The 18,137-nt window shown below is 36.1% G+C and overlaps 1 protein-coding gene across 1 annotated transcript in view; it reads left to right on the top strand.

Moving 5' to 3' along the window:
• LOC127839267 (neurofilament heavy polypeptide-like) overlaps positions 1-18,137 on the top strand; it is a 55,633-nt gene that overhangs the window by 3,008 nt on the left and 34,488 nt on the right. Inside the window, exon 2 of the mRNA XM_052367547.1 lies at positions 5,087-7,793. Within this exon, the coding sequence (XP_052223507.1) occupies positions 5,142-7,793 (2,652 nt within the window). The 5' untranslated portion in view covers positions 5,087-5,141. The remainder of the gene's footprint in view (positions 1-5,086; positions 7,794-18,137) is intronic.

Raw genomic sequence — 18,137 nt, 5'->3', positions numbered from 1 at the left:
GGAGGACAGGGTGCGGCGCCCTTCGAATTAGGCCTAGCTGGAGCACTGCGTCAGGGGATTGACGCATGTTCAGAGGCAATATTTCATCAAATCTATAAATAGTCACTTAAAATATTTTTGATACTATAGAAAAATGGCAAGGTTTGTGTTAAAGAAATAGATGAGAGCTTTTATTGTAAATATTAACTATAAAGTTATTTCTAAAAACGGAATAAACGGGATTATCGGGTAATAAATAGAAACTTTACAAGTAGTAAGTATACAGTGATAGAGTCCGGTTGAAACAAATGTATTGGGGAATTGTTCGAGTCGGGATTTTACTTTCTGTGCGGGTAAGTTTTAAAGCAATGAAACAATATAAAAAAAAATATTTTTTTTTTAAATGACTGGGGGATTTTCTTGAAGAGTCATAGCGCACCAAATGACGTCTTTTTACGCTGTTTTTCTTTGAGTTATAACGCACCACAGAATGTGAATTGACACATTAAATATAAAAAAAAGTCGGGTGGGGACACCCCTCCTGAACCACCCCTATCAGCCCCGGGGCGCCTGACAAAAATCCTGTGGAAAGCACTGCTGTGCGCTGATTGGTTGACGTGCTTACCAAGAATAATTTGATTGACAGCTAGAAAAATCAATATTGGCCACTCGCTGAGAAATTCATTGAAAACAGTAGCTCTTAGGCGGAGTTAACGGACTGACTGAATGGGTGTCACTCTACTATACCACGGTTATTCCTTGTCAATTATTGTCGGTTTACGTGATCAAAACTTCCGATAACATATTGAAAGATTCGGGAAAAACAACAGATTTTCTGGCAATTTAAAATGATGAATTCGATTGGCAATTGGTTAATAATCATGACAACCCTGCACTGAGCATGTTTCATAAGCTTGCCTGCAATTAAGCAGAATTATTCCCACTTTTTGTAGTTTGAAATTCGGTTTAAGGTAAACATGCAACAACTCCATATCTTTGTTTCTACTTCTGGTATTCAATTGAAATTTCACATATGCATTGTTGATAATTTGATTAGGTCCATGACAAAGTTCTGTATGCCCTTCTTTGTAAAATTGTTGATTTAGGTTAACATGCAACATCTCCATATCATTATTTAAACTACAGCTATTTTCATTTTAAACCTCACACACATTTTCAGGTTCATTGTATTCTAATGAGATCACTGACAAAGTTCTATAATTCTTATTTTGACCTGCAATGTAGCAGAATAATGATCCTTTTAGTGCTTTGGGGCATGGGTTCATTTTTCTGCAATGTAAAAAAGGCCGTAAAACGTACCCGATCCTAAAGCGAACAGCAAAGCAAAATCCCAAACCGCAATTTAAAAAAAAAATCCAAATTCAGAAAAAAAAAATTATTGTAGAAAGCAGTGTCTTATGATTATTGTCTCCTACCGGTTTCACCGCATGGTTTGTGCTCTGTGCGTCTGTCTGTGAGTCTGTCTGTCTGCCTGTCACACTTTTCTGGATCCTGCGATAACTTTAAAAGTTCTTCGGGTTTTGTTCATGAAACTTAAAACATGGATAGATGGCAATATGGACATTTTGCACGTCATTTCATTTTGTTCCTATGTCAAACATTCTGGTTGCTATGGCAACAAATAGACTAGAAATACTGCTGAAAATGGTGGTTTTCTGGATCCTCATTTCTCGTGTTTTTCATGTACAGATGAAAATCATGCTTAAATTAGGCTTCATGTACAGAACAGCCAAAGCGGAACAAACGTATTTCACGATCCGCGGCGGCAAGGCGAAACGAGTCGATGCCGCGTCAGTCGTTGAAGCCGCGTCAGTATGCGGCGGCAAGTCGCATTTCGCCGCGAAACTTCGCATCTGTCCGCCGAGGCATGCCGCGATCCGCGACATGATGCCGAGTCGATGCGCATCATGAAATAAAAAATCTTTTTAAAAATTATTAGTTACATGTAGTTAACAAATTTTGAAAGAACAATTAAAATAATAATAAAAAATCATAATAAATTTATTGTGCGCGGATTGTATTAGCATATACATGTAAGCATAGTTAATGTGTCTGGCCAATTATTAAGTTTGTTTCCCGCCCGTAGCGTATGTATTTCACACATAAACAAGGTCACGTAATTATGTTTTCGCACATACAAGTGGTCAAGGCTCCAGCATATGGTGGATTTATAAATTAATTGCATGTTGATTCCGCTTTTATATTTTAGCTGAGAAAATTAGCAGTTTGAAGCCACATCAATAATCAAGACGGTGACGACGTATTTGTAGTTTGTTAATTATCAGCTTATTATAACTATTGTTTGAATATGCGTATATAAACACGTTTTATTTTGTTCATATTATACAGTTAATATCGCTACTAATTACCCGATAATCACGTATATTCCAGTTTTAAAGCCAATGCTGGTAAATATTTACGATACACAAACATTCTCGATATTTCCTTAAGTATCAAATACATTTTGGCATTTGTTACTATTTATAGAGATGATGAAATAATGTCTAATAGGGGCGTTTTTTTTTCTCCACTGAACACGCGATTTACACCTGACGTGATGTTCATGTATTTATACAACACAAAATACACCCAAACTTTCCAAACAACGTTCTACATGTCTGCGTAATTTTCACGTGCTTTTTATGAAACAAAGGGTATTTTAGCACTGTTTATTTGACGCTAGAATTTGCCAAATGACGCGTTAGCATTAAAATTCGGAAGTGTGTTTCGGATTACAAATTTAATAATGATAATTGAACGAAACATAAACAGTTGCGCGTAATTAATTCTACGCTACACATACATGTATGTACATGTAGGTGGATATCTTTTCACTCGATCCGCCGCGTATGTATGCGGCGGATTTACTCTGCGAAAGTACGCGAGGTTAATACAGACTCGGCGTCGTTGCGCGGATCGATGCCGAGTGCCACGGCGATACGCCGCGTGAACACATGATTCGGCCGCCGCGGACTAATAATCTGGCCGTGGCGTAGCCGCGGATTATGTTTGTGCCGCTTTGGCTGTACTGTATAACATCACGTCGCTCTTCCTCAGGGAAAGCGTGGGCATTAATATTGAGAAGCTGAATAACAACTTTGTAGCGCAGAGGTCACTAATATCTTTTATTTTGGTATAAAATGGAAGAGCATTTTTTAATATATGTGGAAACCTTTTCTCTAACTAAAAAATCTAGTTAATTACGCTCTACAGTGCTACATTCGTTTAGATACGGTCAGTAATAATCTGTGAAATGTACAGCTATTTGATACAGTTTCACGTGGGGTCGGTGTGTTTTCGGCTGCCTGAACGCTGATTGGTTGACGTGCTTACCAAGAAGAATTTGATTGACAGCTGGAAAAATCAATATTGGCCACTCGCTGAGAAATTCAGTGAAAACAGTAGCTCTTAGGCGGAGTTAATGGACTGACTGAATAACCGGATGTCGCTAGCTATACTACAGTTATTCCTCGTCAATTATTGTCGGTTTGCGTGATCAAAACATCCGATCGCAATTTTAAAGATTCGGGAAAAACAACTTGTTTTCTGGCGATTTTAACCTATGACTTAGATCGGCAATCGGTTAATAATGACAACCCTGGGTAGAGGACATATATTGCTTGGCAATAGTCTTGTTATATCTGAATTATATTTTATTATCACATTACAAAGTATGTTTATTTACTATAATTTATATGATTTGTATGCCCCCGGATTGAATGATCCATCATTGGGGGTATATTGATTTTGGCCTGTCAGTCATTGTATGTGTGTGTGTGTGTGTGTGTCCCAAAACTTTAATCTTGGTCATAACTTTTGCAATATTGAACTTGATATTTGGCATGCATGTGTATCTCATGGAGCTGCACATTTGAGTGGTGAAAGGTCAAGGTCATCCTTCAAGGTCAAATATATCAGTGCTCCAGCTAGGCCTAAATCGAAGGGCGCCCCGCCCTGCCCTCCTGAACCTCTGCCCTGACCTTCCTTGGGCCCCCCCTGCCTTAATTTTTTTTTTTTTTTTTTTTTTTACATATTATGATGATTTATAAACCTCTTATTAAAATACATTGTAATTAATTTATTCCTCATTGTAGTCATTAAATTTGAATCGTTTAATGACGATGGGAATAATTTATTCTTACAGTTATTAAAAACATATAAATTAACATGCATGAGGAAGCATTCTAAAAACGCCCGCGCGCTCAAAAGTGCCCTTTTGACAAAATACTGCGCGTCCAAAGTGCCCTTTTGACAACCCCCCCCCCCCCCCCCCCCCTGCCCTTTTCAAATCCTAGCTGCAGCACTGTATATGGATTCAAAGTGACGCAATAGGGGGCATTGTGTTTTTGACAAACACATCTCTTGTTAAAATCCATAAAATGGCAAATTTTAGAATTTTTCATCGACAAAATGGAAAGTTGGGATTATTTTTATCAACAATTTTTATACACAGGTCTTTTCCGAGCAATTTTGGGGAAAATTGCAATTCGCGCGAAAAGTTATAGTTATATCCTTTGTTAGATGTTTATAAAATAAAATTGAGATATTATAAAATTAATATAAGACACCTTTTTTTTTTTTAAAAATACATATTTTAAATTGATACTTTTTGTACAATTTCGGCGTTGAATCAGGTCTGTTTGTTTTGGAAGAGGGTCCATTTTACGGCCTTTTTTAATTAGCAGAAAAAAAACTTCAGTAATGCATGTGCATACAATTATCTAAGGCAATTTTTATTTAACTTCCTGATTTGAAATTGGATTCATAAAGAACAACTGTTATCAGTACATTTATATAATTGCGAAAATCATTCAAATATTTGAATATAGAAGGTCTAAAATACACACTTAACCACCTTGTTATCATTCAAGTACCTAGATAACACTGTTCTGTTTTAGCCATGCGGAAACAAGAAGTTCCTAAAAGATTTCTCATGCAAGTTTTATGATGCACAGCAGCACAAGAAAAATAAATCTGCGTGAAAGCCTGTCATTGTTTCTCTGGTAAAAATATGCAAAATAACCCGTTACCTAGAAATAAATTATTCCACCTTATAAAAGAACATAAACTTCTTTTCTCATTACAGCCCCTGTCCCATTTCTACTCTCCCCTTACCATCTATTCTGCAACCAGGCGTCAAGATGAGCTCTGAAGGGGTGGAGCATCTTTCATCAGTACAGAACAATCCGTTTATACGCCAGTACGGTAGACCAAACATCGGTTACATGGACACTAACGGTCCGTCTGCAGCATGCTCTGCTAGCAGCGACAGGGATGATGATGATTTGCAGCAGGAGTATGGCGTTAATTCGGGATTTGTCAACAAGCTGCGATCGAAATTCACTCAGCTTGAAAGTAAGAGCAGCAGAGTGGGTCTCTCGAGAAAGTCGGCCAGCGTTGAAAACCTGTTGAGTCTGGGTGATAATAGTTCTGCATTGGGGAATAACTGGTCGCGATCCAAGGGGGATAAGTCGAGATTTGGAAACGCTGGTCATTCTACCAATGACGATTCTGGAGTTGCTTCAAAAGTGTCTCTCAGGAATTTTGCTCCTGCTGGCTACAAGCCTCAAATTAGACCAAGGTCTACGGATCTAAACAAAACTAATGAACAACCTATGCTGTCAAAGAAAAAGGAAGTGGAAAACTTGAAACAAAGTGCTATACGAAGTGTTAAGCCCCCGTTGCCAAGAAGAACAGTTGTTGACAATAAGATCCCAGCGTACTCCTCGAATAATGAGACGTCAAATAAAGTTAAGCATAATTTACCTGAGCATCATGACTGGAAGGTTGCTCCTGACCTGGAAACGTATGGAAGAGAAGACATTGTTATTATTGAAAATGTTAAGAAATCAGAAGAGAAAAGTAATCAATCAAATTCGAGCCTAAAAGAAAGAACAGATTCTCCTGATGTCTCTGATACCTATGGTAGAGTGCATCCAATAACTGATAAAGAAAAGGTAACAGACGAAAATGAGTTACCAAAGCCCAATACTGTATCAGCATTTAGACACCTGTTTGAGAAAACTGGTAAAGCCATTGACACGTTAAATGTATGGCGACACATTTCCCCCACTCGCAAATCCTCTGGTTCAGACACAAATTCTCCCCAAGTTTTATCACCAGTTTCTACTCCAAGGTCCCCATTGGTCAGTGTTAATGACAGCAATGTTTTTGAACCGTTGACGTCAAATTTGTTGCCACCAATGGATCCAATAGGTGCAAAAATATCGTCTGACATTAGCTCTGAACAAACAGAAATCAGTGTTGACACAAGTTCAGTTTCTCTGCAAAAATCTATGGAGGTATTTCGGAGAACTTCCACTTCGGAGGATAAGGGTAATAAAAGTCATGGGTACAAATGGAAAGTGGAATCTATGGAGAAGAAAAGAAGTTCAAAAGAATTATCTCCCCCTGAATCTGTTGATTCACATCGTACCTTAACCCCTGTCCATCCTGTTCAAAAAGTCTTTGACTCCAAGTCCCTTGCATCTGCAAAATCTGGGTCTCAAAAAAATCACAAAACATCCATTCCAAAGAAAGTGCCAAAAGATGTTATAGAGTTGAAACATGAACATGACCGACTTGAAGAATCCATGAAGGATCACAGTTCTTCAAGTGGTGGTAAACGTTTTGCCGACTTCTTTTCGAATCAGGTTCCTAAAAGCAAGGCGGCTGAAACGCATAATTCTGATATGTTGGCTGACACTATACCTTCTGTGTCGAGTGAAGAAAATACAGGGTTTATTGATAAAGGGAAGGACAATCTGTCTCCGAGACAAACAAACATATTTGATTCCAGTAAAATGGTGAAAAAGGACCGTGATCCACCAAGTCTTCCAACCTCCCCTACAGAAAGACCTAGTTTGGATGGATTCAATACATCTATACATGTAAGTGCTCCCAGTTTTGAAAAACAACGCCCCAGTATTGAACAACCGTCAATAAAATCAGTACAAACTGTACCGGTGAAAGCTCAGAGGGAAGAAATGGAGATTTCCCCTGTTAAGCCAACGATAGAAATTCCTGAACCAAAAGTGCCACCAAACACCACTGGAATGACAGATATCACTCCAACTATTCTCAGAAACACCCAAACAAACGCTGAATCAAGGAAAGGTAGAACTTTTAAGGCAAGTGAAAGGGTGTTTTCAAAGCCAGACACTGCCATATCAGAAACAAAGTCAGAAAGTACAAGGATGGAAAATGATTCCAGCGAAGCGCCGGTATCTGGTATGTCTTCCTACCTGGCAAAACTCTTAAAGAGGGACACAGACCAGGAAAATCAACAATCAGGCAAAACAACCTCGAGTCACTTGACCAATGGAGCCTCACCATCTCCCATTCCTAGGAAACGGCAGGCTCCTGACATTCCCCCACTGGTCACCAATGGGGAAGGACCAGAACCGAAATCCCCTCCACCGTTGCCACCAACTTTGGAACCACCGCTGGCGCAGTCGAAGATAGAAGAGGTGATGGCGAGAAAAGAAAAGAAGCAGAAGCAGCAGCCAAATACTAAAATGGTCTTTGATTCTAGTAAAATCGTCTCAAAGAGGAAAGAACCGCCAAAGCGTAAACCGCCACGGAAATCGTTGGAAGAGTTAAACACGAACATAAAGAATGAAAGTGTTACCATAGTGCCAATGTTGGATCTCACATGTCTAACAAATGATGGGATTGAGACTGAGTATCAGGAAGGATACATACCGACCAAAATAGGGCCTTGTCCATATGTATTCATTGGAGCTGAGGTGAAATTGCATAAAAATCCACTGAAGAAAACCAAGAAAGCCAAGGTATGTAGTGCGCTTTCAGGGCTTTTTGCCTTCTGTGAGAATGGCCTTTTTTCACAATTTCCGGAAATTCGCGACTCATATTTTCACAATTTGAAGAAGTTCGCAACTCACATTTTCAGAATATCAAGAAATTCGTGACTCAAATTTTCACAATGTTAGAAAGTTAGCGACTCATTTTTTTCACAATTTTGAACAGTTTGGGACTCATTTTTTCACAAAATGAGGGGGGGGGGGGGGCAAGGCCACTTAACAAAAAACAGCAAAAAAAGCCCTGGATTGAAAAAATATACAATTTAAAATTTAATATATATATTCTGTATAATCAAAAATAATGATGCATGAAATTGTTGTCTACAGTCTTACTCTGTCCATTTGCTTAATTAGCCACAAAGTTGGCTTAAGAAAATTTATGTTCGGCTACATTTGTTTTCTTTATGACAACACATTTCATAGACAATTTAAGTTAAACATAATCTTGGCGAAGCTACAATTTGGCTGAAGACAATTTTAAGCCAGGAATATGCTTCTTAAATCTTGTATCAAAATGCCTTTGGGTGTCCTAATTTCAATAAATCATGTTCATTATGCATTTGATGACTCAGTGGCATCAGACCAGAGGCAAGAATCTAATCTTTTAGATTTTGTAAGACACCATTTCAATTCATTTTGATATACTGTAATGTGTTTATGTATTTGATATACATGTATTTTCCCATAATTCTTTGAAGTAACCTCAGTCTTGTACATCTGGTTGAATTCACTTTTATCACATATATAACATGTAATATTAGATGTTAGTGCTAGACGTGAACTTTGATTGTGTCTCAAGATTCTTAATGGGCTACATGTATCTACATTGTTACGTGTTGAACATGGTATTCTTGCGTTCAAACAGTGTTAGCTATGAACATGGTTTTCTTGTGTTTAAACAGTATGTTTTAAATGGATGAATGCATTTGCTTTAGATCCTATGTTGTAATGTACATGTTATACATAATGTTACATGTATCTTTGATATGTTACATACTTCTTTATGAGGAACACAGTATGGTTAACATTTTAGCAAGTTCACGTCAGTGTATTATATTTTGCTACTAATGTGGATTTAAATATACACATGAATTGAAGTTGCGGCAGCGCTATATAATGCAGTTTGACAGAAAATAATTTTATAACAAAGATTTATTGTTGGAAAAATTAAGGATTGATGACCAGGTTTTTTTTCTTTAGCAGGGACCTTAAATTGGCCCTTCCCAGAAAAGAAAGGTCCCTATTGGCCTACTCCCAATAGAATTTCTTAAAAATGATGCCATTTTTCCCAGTTTCAGGTTTACCTTGGACATATTTTACTAGTTTCCCTTTGTGATTTTTTTCCTTCTAAAATAGAAGGTCCCAGGGTCTTTTTCCAAATAAAAAAGAAATGCAATATTTGGGATTCAATGGGAATATTTGTGTGCGATAAGTCCACTGATTTTTGGTCAACCTTATTTAATATAATTATTTATAATATTTCAAATTATTAGAACAAAATTCTAAAATGATAGTATTAATAAATATTGTTGGATGTATTATAAAAGGAAATTGAAGTATTATAATCATAAAATGCTAATTAGAAAAATAAGATATTTATTTTTTTACTTTTTGGCTTTCGAGTTGGGTCCGTTTTACTGAACCGTAGGTAGATACGGCTTGAAAAGGATGCAATCACATGCATTGAGAAATATTTTTTATAATAATCAAAAATAAGTATTAAATTTCAGAAAAATATGTTAACATGAACAAACTTGATAGATGTTTTGTTGAGGACTGGAACAACTTGTACATAGATGGTTTAACATTAAGACGAACCATTTTGATATTTGTGTTTCCTGAATAGAGAAGTTACATGTATCTATGATAAACATTTAAATAATGAAGATACACTGGAGTGGTGATGATTAGATAGGGAATGACAGAAGTTTTGTCAAGTGGGTGCCTTATTGTCAACTGTTATCACCTTTATCTATGATGATGTATTTACTTACTCCATGCTGTTATCAGAACAATGCACTCAAGGTCCATATTATTTCTTTGAAAATTTATCAAAATGTAGCCATATATTTTAATACTTTTTAGCTCACCTGATTGCTCAGGTGAGCTTTTGTGACCGGTCTTTGTCCGTCGTACGGCCGTCCCTTAACATTTGTTCGTAAACACTCTAGAGGCCACAATTATTGACCGATCTTCATGAAACTTGGTTAGAAGCTTCGTCCCAATGAAATCTCGGTCGAGTTCGAAACTGGGTCATGTTGGGTCAAAAACTAGGTCACTAGGTCAAAAAAAAAAAGAAAAAGCTTGTAAACACTGTAGAAGTCACATTTCATGCCCAGTAACTTTGTCAAAATGTTTGGCTTAATGATTTGTTGGTTGAGTTCAAAAGTGGTTCCGGTCCGTTGAAAAACATGGCCGCCAGTGGGCGGGGCAGTTTTCCTTATTTGGCTATAGAGAAACCTTGTAAACACTCTGGAAGTCACAATTTTTGCCCAATCATCATGAAAGTTAGTCAAAACATTGGTTTTATTGATTTCTCGGACGAGTTCGAAAATGGTCCAGATCGGTGAAAAAACATGGCTGCCAGTGGGCGTGACATTTTTCTCTATATGTGTATATTGAAAACATGGTAACACTCTAGAAGTCACATTTTTGGCCCAATTTTCCTGAAATTTTGTCAGATCTTTTGTTTCCTAGATACGCGAGTTAAGTTTTCCTTATATTTGTATAGTAAAAAGGCTAACAAACAATCATGAATTAAGGTCATGTAACATGTGAGACAACTCTTCTAAATATTGCATTTAAGAATACAGTAGTTACTCCCCTTTGATTATTAATGTTTTCATAATAATACAATGTAGTTGTGTTTCATTGATTTGTGTTAATTGTTATTCGAGGTTTTATGTTTTTATGCCCCCTTATAAAGAAAAGGGGGCATATAGTGATCAGACTGTGCGTCCGTCAGTCTGCAGGCTTTTTCCGCCCTATGCCACGGGTCCGAAATTCGGCCCCATTCCCAATGCAAATCTGGTTGTTTTTTTCCCAATTGAAAAAAATATTCCCAATTAAAAAAAAAAACCCTTACCCTTAAAATATATAAGTTGACCTGATCCGGTGTAGAAAATAGAAAGTATTGCATAATTAAATTATCTGTTGCCTTGAATTTGTTTTAAAAACTGTAAAATATGTTAATGATTATTTAAGACTTTCCTTATTTTCCTCAAAATCCGGCGCTTCGCGCGATTTTTTTCACCTCATAAAAGGCCAAGCCTTTACACCAAATTAAGATTAAAAAACCTGCACTTATCACACATGTTCATAATATTTTGTAAAATTTTAATAATAAGTTATCCAAATAGTCGTTATTTACCAGTTAATGGCTTCTTTGAAATATAAGAAACACTATTTATATGCAATAATTTTTCCCAATTGAGCCAATTTTGCGATTAATTATTTTCCCAAAATGGTGTTTTTCACGACGCGAAATTCCCAAAATTCCAGTGTGGCATTTTCCCAAAATGGAGCGGAAAAAGCCTGGTCTGTCCGTACGTCTTTCCGTCACACTTTGCATTTAGGTTTCCAAAAATGCTCATAATAAACTTCTATGTCCCTTGAGATATAACCTTCATATTTGGTTTTCATGTGTATATGGACAAGGCCTTTCCTTACGCACACATATTTTTAGCCCTGTGACCTTGACCTTGAACTTAGGGTCCGCGTTTAGGTTTCAAAATCTGCGTTTAGGTTTCGAAAAATGCTCATACATGTAACTTCTATGTCCCTTGAGATATAACCTTCATATTTGGTATGCATGTGTTTATGGACAAGGCCTTTCCATACGCACACAAATTTGTACCCCTGTGACCTTGACCTTGAACTTAGGGTCCGCGTTTAGGTTTCGAAATCTGCCTTTAGGTTTCGAAAAATGCTCATAACTTCTATGTCCCTTGAGATATAACCTTCATATTTGGTATGCGTGTGTATATGGACAAGGCCTTTCCATACACACACAATTTTTAGCTCCTGTGACCTTGACCTTGAACTTAGGGTCTGCGTTTAGGTTTTGAAATCTGTGTTTAGGTTTCGAAAAATGCTCATAACTTTTATGTCCCTTGAGATATAACCTTCATATTTGGTACATGTATGCATGTGTATAATTATGGACAAGGCCTTTCCATCTAAATCTGCGTTTAGGTTTTGAAAAATGCTCATAACTTCTATGTCCCTTGAGATATAACCTTCATATTTGGTATGCATGTGTATATGGACAAGGCCTTTCCATACGCACAAATTTTTTTACCCCTGTGACCTTTACCTTGATATATGGTCCGCATTTAGGTTTCAAAGTCTGCGTTTAGGTTTCGAAAAATGCTCATAACTTCTATGTTCCTTGAGATATAACCCTCATATTTGGTATGCATGTGTATATGGACAAGGCCTTTTCTACGCACAATTTTTTTTTCCCCTGTGACCTTGAAATTGAAGTTAGGGTCCGCATTTAGGTTTCGAAATCTGCGTTTAGGTTTTGAAAAATGCTCATAACTTCTATGTCCCTTGAGATATAACCTTCATATTTGGTATGCATGTGTATATGGACAAGGCCTTTCCTTTCGCACACAATTTTTTACCCCTGTGACCTTGACCTTGAATTGAGGGTCCGCATTTAGGTTTCGAAATCTGCATTTAGGTTTCGAAAAATGCTCATAACTTTTATGTCCCTTGAGATATAACCTTCATATTTGGTATGCATGTGTATATGGACAAGGCCTTTTCATACGCACACCATTTTTTACCCCTCTGACCTTAACCTTGAAGTTAGGGTCCGTGTTTAGGTTTCGAAATCTGCGTTTAAGTTTCGAAAAATGCTATAACTTCTATCAAAGCGTTTATAGGGGGCATATGTCATCCTATGGTGACAGCTCTTGTTTTTAGCTCACCTGATTGCTCAGGTGACAGGTTTTTTTTCCCACTTTTTGGGAAGATAGCCCATGGCTTTGGATTGGGAATTATGTCGGCATTTTCATGAAATTGGGAAAATAAATTTACCGTAGGTTTCCACGTATAGCGCGCTCCCGTGTATAGCGCGCAGGCTGTTTTTTAGATGCAAAAATGGAGAAAAAAATATTTAAAGACAATAAAACTATCAAATCGGAACGAAAATTGCCGCCATTTTACTATTGCACAATCCAATAATCCAGGGCATTGGAAAGCTTAATTAAGCATTCAAAAATTGTGTTACCTGCAAAAAAGACCTCGTTCGCACCTACACTTGCCTGCTCTCCGGAATGCCGACAACAATCCCCATCGGAATTCATCAATAAAAAAGTGTAAAAATACAAAGAAATGTCTGCAAGTTTATTCAAACAAATTTATTTTTGACCAAAAATTCTTCTACCGCATTCATATCTACCAGTATTGACTTCTTGTTGTTTCGACAATGGCCCCTCAGTCTGTACGATTATAGGGTGGTAGTTTTATGGAAAAAAACATGGCGGCAATTTTGATTATTTACGATTACAGGGTTTTTTTTGGCCCGATTTTATAGCCGAAATTCGGCTATGTTCCCAATCCCAAAAAGTAATTACTTTTTTCCCAAAATGTGGCAAAATTATTTATTTTTTGTATTTTTTTTTTTTTAGAAGTGTCTAATGCGTATTTTATCTCAATTTTATTTCAATTACATCTTACAAAGTATTGTATGATTTTGTTCTTTTAATTTGAATGATTATAACGAGTTAACAGCAATTGTAGTTTCAGAAATTATTAATTAAAACTTACCTGCATATAATCAGATCAATTGGGAATGCCTTAGGCAAAGTATGCTGTGCATGTTAAATTATACTATATACGTTTGCAATTGAATTTTATATACCAATACAAATATTCTCCCGTATTTATCATGTTGCCATAGCAACCATAATAAAGCGATACTAATTATAAAAATGTTGTTTTCCTATATACAATAGTTTGCCCTATAAGATAAAAGTAAATTCATTTAATTCTGAAACAGGGCATATTTCAACCCTTCGTGAACCTAGTCCTTTATTATTTCCCTAATCAGTGGACTTCGTGTGGAAAAAAAAGGCTAATACTGTAGGTTTCCACGTATAGCACGCAGTGTTTTACCTCCAAAATTCAAATTAAAAAGCTGGTGCGCGCTATACATTGATACAGCGCTATCCTGGCTGCTAAATTGGTAAAAAAAAGTTGTTTAATCCAGGGTTTTTTTCCCACTTTTTGGGAAGATAGCCCATGGCTTTGGAATTGGGAATTTTATCGGCATTTTCATGAAATTGGGAAAATAAATTCATTAGCCTTTTTTTCCACACGAAAAGTCCACTGATTAGGGAAATACTAAATTAGATTTTACTTTTTATAATCATTCAAATTAAAAGAAAAAAAATCATATAATACTTTGTTAGATGTAATTGAATTTAAATTGAGATAAAATACACATAAGACTTCTTTCTAAAAAAAAAAAAAAAAAAAAGATTATTAGTCCGCAGCGGCCGAATCGTGTGTTCACGCGGCGTATCGCCGTGGCACTCGGCATCGATCCGCGCAACGACGCCGAGTCTGTATTAACCACGCGTACTTTCGCGGAGTAAATCCGCCGCATACGTACGCGGCGGATCGAGTGAAAAGATATCCACCTACATGTACATACATGTATGTGTAGCGTAGAATTAATTACGCGCAACTGTTTATGTTTCGTTCGATTATCATTATTAAATTTGTAATCCGAAACACACTTCCGAATTTTAATGCTAACGCGTCCTTTGGCAAATTCTAGCGTCAAATAAACAGTGCTAAAATATCCTTTGTTTCATAAAAAGCGCGCGAAAATTATGCAGACATGTAGAACGTCGTTTGGAAAGTTTGGGTGTATTTTGTGTTGTATAAATACATAAACATCACGTCAGGCGTAAATCGCGTGTTCAGTGGAGAAAAAAAACGCCCCGATTAGACGTTATTTCATCATCTCTATAAATAGTAACAAATGCCAAAATGTATTTGATACTTAAGGAAATATCGAGAATGTTTGTGTATCGTAAATATTAACCAGCATTTGCTTTAAAACTGGAATATACGGGATTATCGGGTAATTAGTAGCGATATTAACTGTATAATATGAACAAAATAAAACGTGTTTATATACGCATATTCAAACAATAGTTATAATAAGCTGATAATTAACAAAACTACAAATACGTCGTCACCGTCTTGATTATTGATGTGGCTTCAAACTGCTAATTTTCTCAGCTTAAATATAATAGCGGAATCAACATGCAATTAATTTATAAATCCACCATATGCTGGAGCCTTGACCACTTGTATGTGCGAAAACATAATTACGTGACCTTGTTTATGTGTGAAATACATACGCTACGGGCGGGAAACAAACTTAATAATTGGCCAGACACATTAACCATGCTTACATGTATATGCTAATACAATCCGCGCACAATAAATTTATTATGATTTTAATTATTATTATAATTGTTCTTTCCAAATTTGTTAACTACATGTAACTAATAATTAAAAAAAAATAATATTTCATGATCGCATCGACTCGGCATCATGTCGCGGACCGCGGCATGCCTCGGCGGACAGATGCGAAGTTTCGCGGCGAAATGCGACTTGCCGCCGCATACTGACGCGGCTTCAATGACTGACGCGGCATCGACTCGTTTCGCCTTGCCGCCGCGGAAAGCGAAATACGTTTGTTCCGCTTTGGCTGTACTGTATATGTATCTTTTGACGATTTGAAAACCTAAAAATTATAAAGCGTTGCAACGTGAAACAATTGAATAATTTGGAGAGTTCTGTTGTTGTCGTTTAAATTTACGAAGCTACGAAGATTGCTTATATAAGGAAAAAATACTTTAACTGTGTATACCCGGCGGAATAGCCGAGAGGGCTAATGCGTTTTTACTTCAGACTAACTCCAGGACTCCGGGGGTCACTGGTTCGAGCCCTGGTACCGGCAACTTTTTTTTCCTTTTTTTAATTTTATTCTTGATTTTTTACTGGAGCTTTTAAGATCCAATGTTTACATTTATCAATATAAAGCATTTAATGACAAACTTCAAAATATGCCAAAATCTGTGAAAAGGCCCCTTTAACTATATTTATTGTCAATGACACTCATTATTTAGTATTCAAACCCAAAGGCATCGAAAGTTGATATCAAGCACCATGATAAGAAACAGGTGTTAAAAGTGTCATTAAAAAGACTTGCTGACAGATTGGTGATTTTTATGTGTGTCATTAAATGTCTTAAATGGTTAGATTTAATAGTTTGAGCTGTAGATCTGCATTTTCATAAGTAGAATATAATTTAAGAAAGGAAAAAAATAAAAGTTTGTCCCCATGAGGGCCTGAACCTATGCCCTTTGGATTAAAAGGTTAAACTACTCAGCCATCAAAGCCTTTCATATTATAGAATGCATTTGATACACACTGTAAATAATTGAGCCACCACACAATTTAAAGGGGCCTTTTCACAGATTTTGGCATGTTTTGAAGTTTGTCATTAAATGCTATATATTGATAAATGTAAACATTGGATCTTAAAAGCTCCAGTAAAAAATCAAGAATAAAATTTAAAAAAGGAAAAAAAGTAGCCGGTACCAGGGCTCGAACTAGTGACCCCGGAGTCCTGGAATTAGTCTGAAATAAAAACGCATTAGCTCTCTCGACTATTCCGCCGGATATATACAGTTGTCGTATTGTATACGTTATATAAGCAATCTTCGTAGTTTCGTAAATTTAAACGACAACAACAGAACTCTCCAAACTATTCAATCATTTCGCGTTGCAACGCTTTATAATTTTTAGGTTTTCAAATCGTCAAAAGATACATATAATGGCTATTATTGGACTATGGCAAATGTTCAGTAATAGTGTTTCCTCACAAATATCATAACTAAAACGAAAATTTACGAATCTGAAACAACTTTTTTCAATTTTTTCAATTTACCAAACCGTGAAAAGATCCCTTTAACAATAGCACAAAAAAACATTCCAAATTACTAAATTGTTTTGCGTTTTTAACAATGTATAATTTTGGCGTTTTCAAATAATGATTATCCATACAAAAAGCTTTGTTTTAAGTATGGTTCTACATTATAAGTGTTATTTTGCCCTCTCATGACTACATTGTCTTTTTAAACTGAAAAATAAATAAATGGAAAACTGTCATTAAAAACAATCTCTGAACAAGTAGCTTTAAATGTTAAAGCATTCACACTTCATTATTATTATTAGGCTAGATCAAGCTGATATCCTTTCCCCTCCCCCCTTTGGAAATGAACTTTCAAGTCTATCATGGCTGTATCAACCACATATCTACATCTGCTCCTACATTGTTCCTGACCCCTAGGGTGATGTGATGACCCTAGGTGAACAATTATAGCACTATGGGGTATTGGTAATGTAGATAATAGTGACCATAATGTTTCACCTTTAGGCCACCAGCAATTCATGAAGTTTTTTATTACACATGTACATGAAAAACAGCTTGTCTTTCTTATTGTTTATATGATCAGAAATTTAATATGTATATAAGAATAATTTATAAGGACTTGAGAAACTTGTATAGGTTCTTCATTGTAGATATAATTTATATGTATAACACTTGGACTTAACGGTAGCTGCTTGTTCACATATCTATTGATTGATACGCTTAATTTTACATGAAAAATTACCACTAGCCAAGAAACGGTGTAAACTCTGTATTTAAAGTCCTGTTTTTTTCATAAGAGATACACATCAGTAGAATTAGAGCTTCATTACTCACACCTCAAGCAGACTAAATTGTGTGTCCTGGGAATTCTATATAAAAACAAACAATTCATAGTAAATAGCAGATCTAGTGGCTTTCATGTAAAATAACAAATATGCCATTTTTATCATGAACATTTCATTATCTCATTCTGTCAATTTTTCATAGGGGTTTGTATTTTAACTTCCTTCTTCTCAAGTTGACCGTATTTGGGTACATGTTTTTTCTTTTCAATCAAAAGAGCAGCAGTAAAAATTTACTCTATAAATTAATTCTCTACTCCATCAATTATACTAATGCACATTTAATGTATTTTTGCTTACTAACTTGATGTGTGAGAATGAAATATCATCAGGAATATTTGAACATGCATTGGAAGGTCATAGAACAAAATCAATATGTTCTGTTAAATTATTTGTTTGTTTAAGAAAAACAGCTTGAATTGGAGATGGAAACAAACATTCCTGTGATGATGCCTGTATGCTTAAATTATTTTAACAGCAAATTTAAAATAATTTAACCATTTC

This window comes from Dreissena polymorpha, chromosome 7 (genome assembly GCF_020536995.1).
Source record: "Dreissena polymorpha isolate Duluth1 chromosome 7, UMN_Dpol_1.0, whole genome shotgun sequence".
In the NCBI taxonomy this organism is placed as follows: Eukaryota; Metazoa; Mollusca; class Bivalvia; order Myida; family Dreissenidae; genus Dreissena; species Dreissena polymorpha.
Note: the sequence above shows the minus strand (reverse complement) of the source record. Positions and strands in the feature narration are given on the sequence as shown.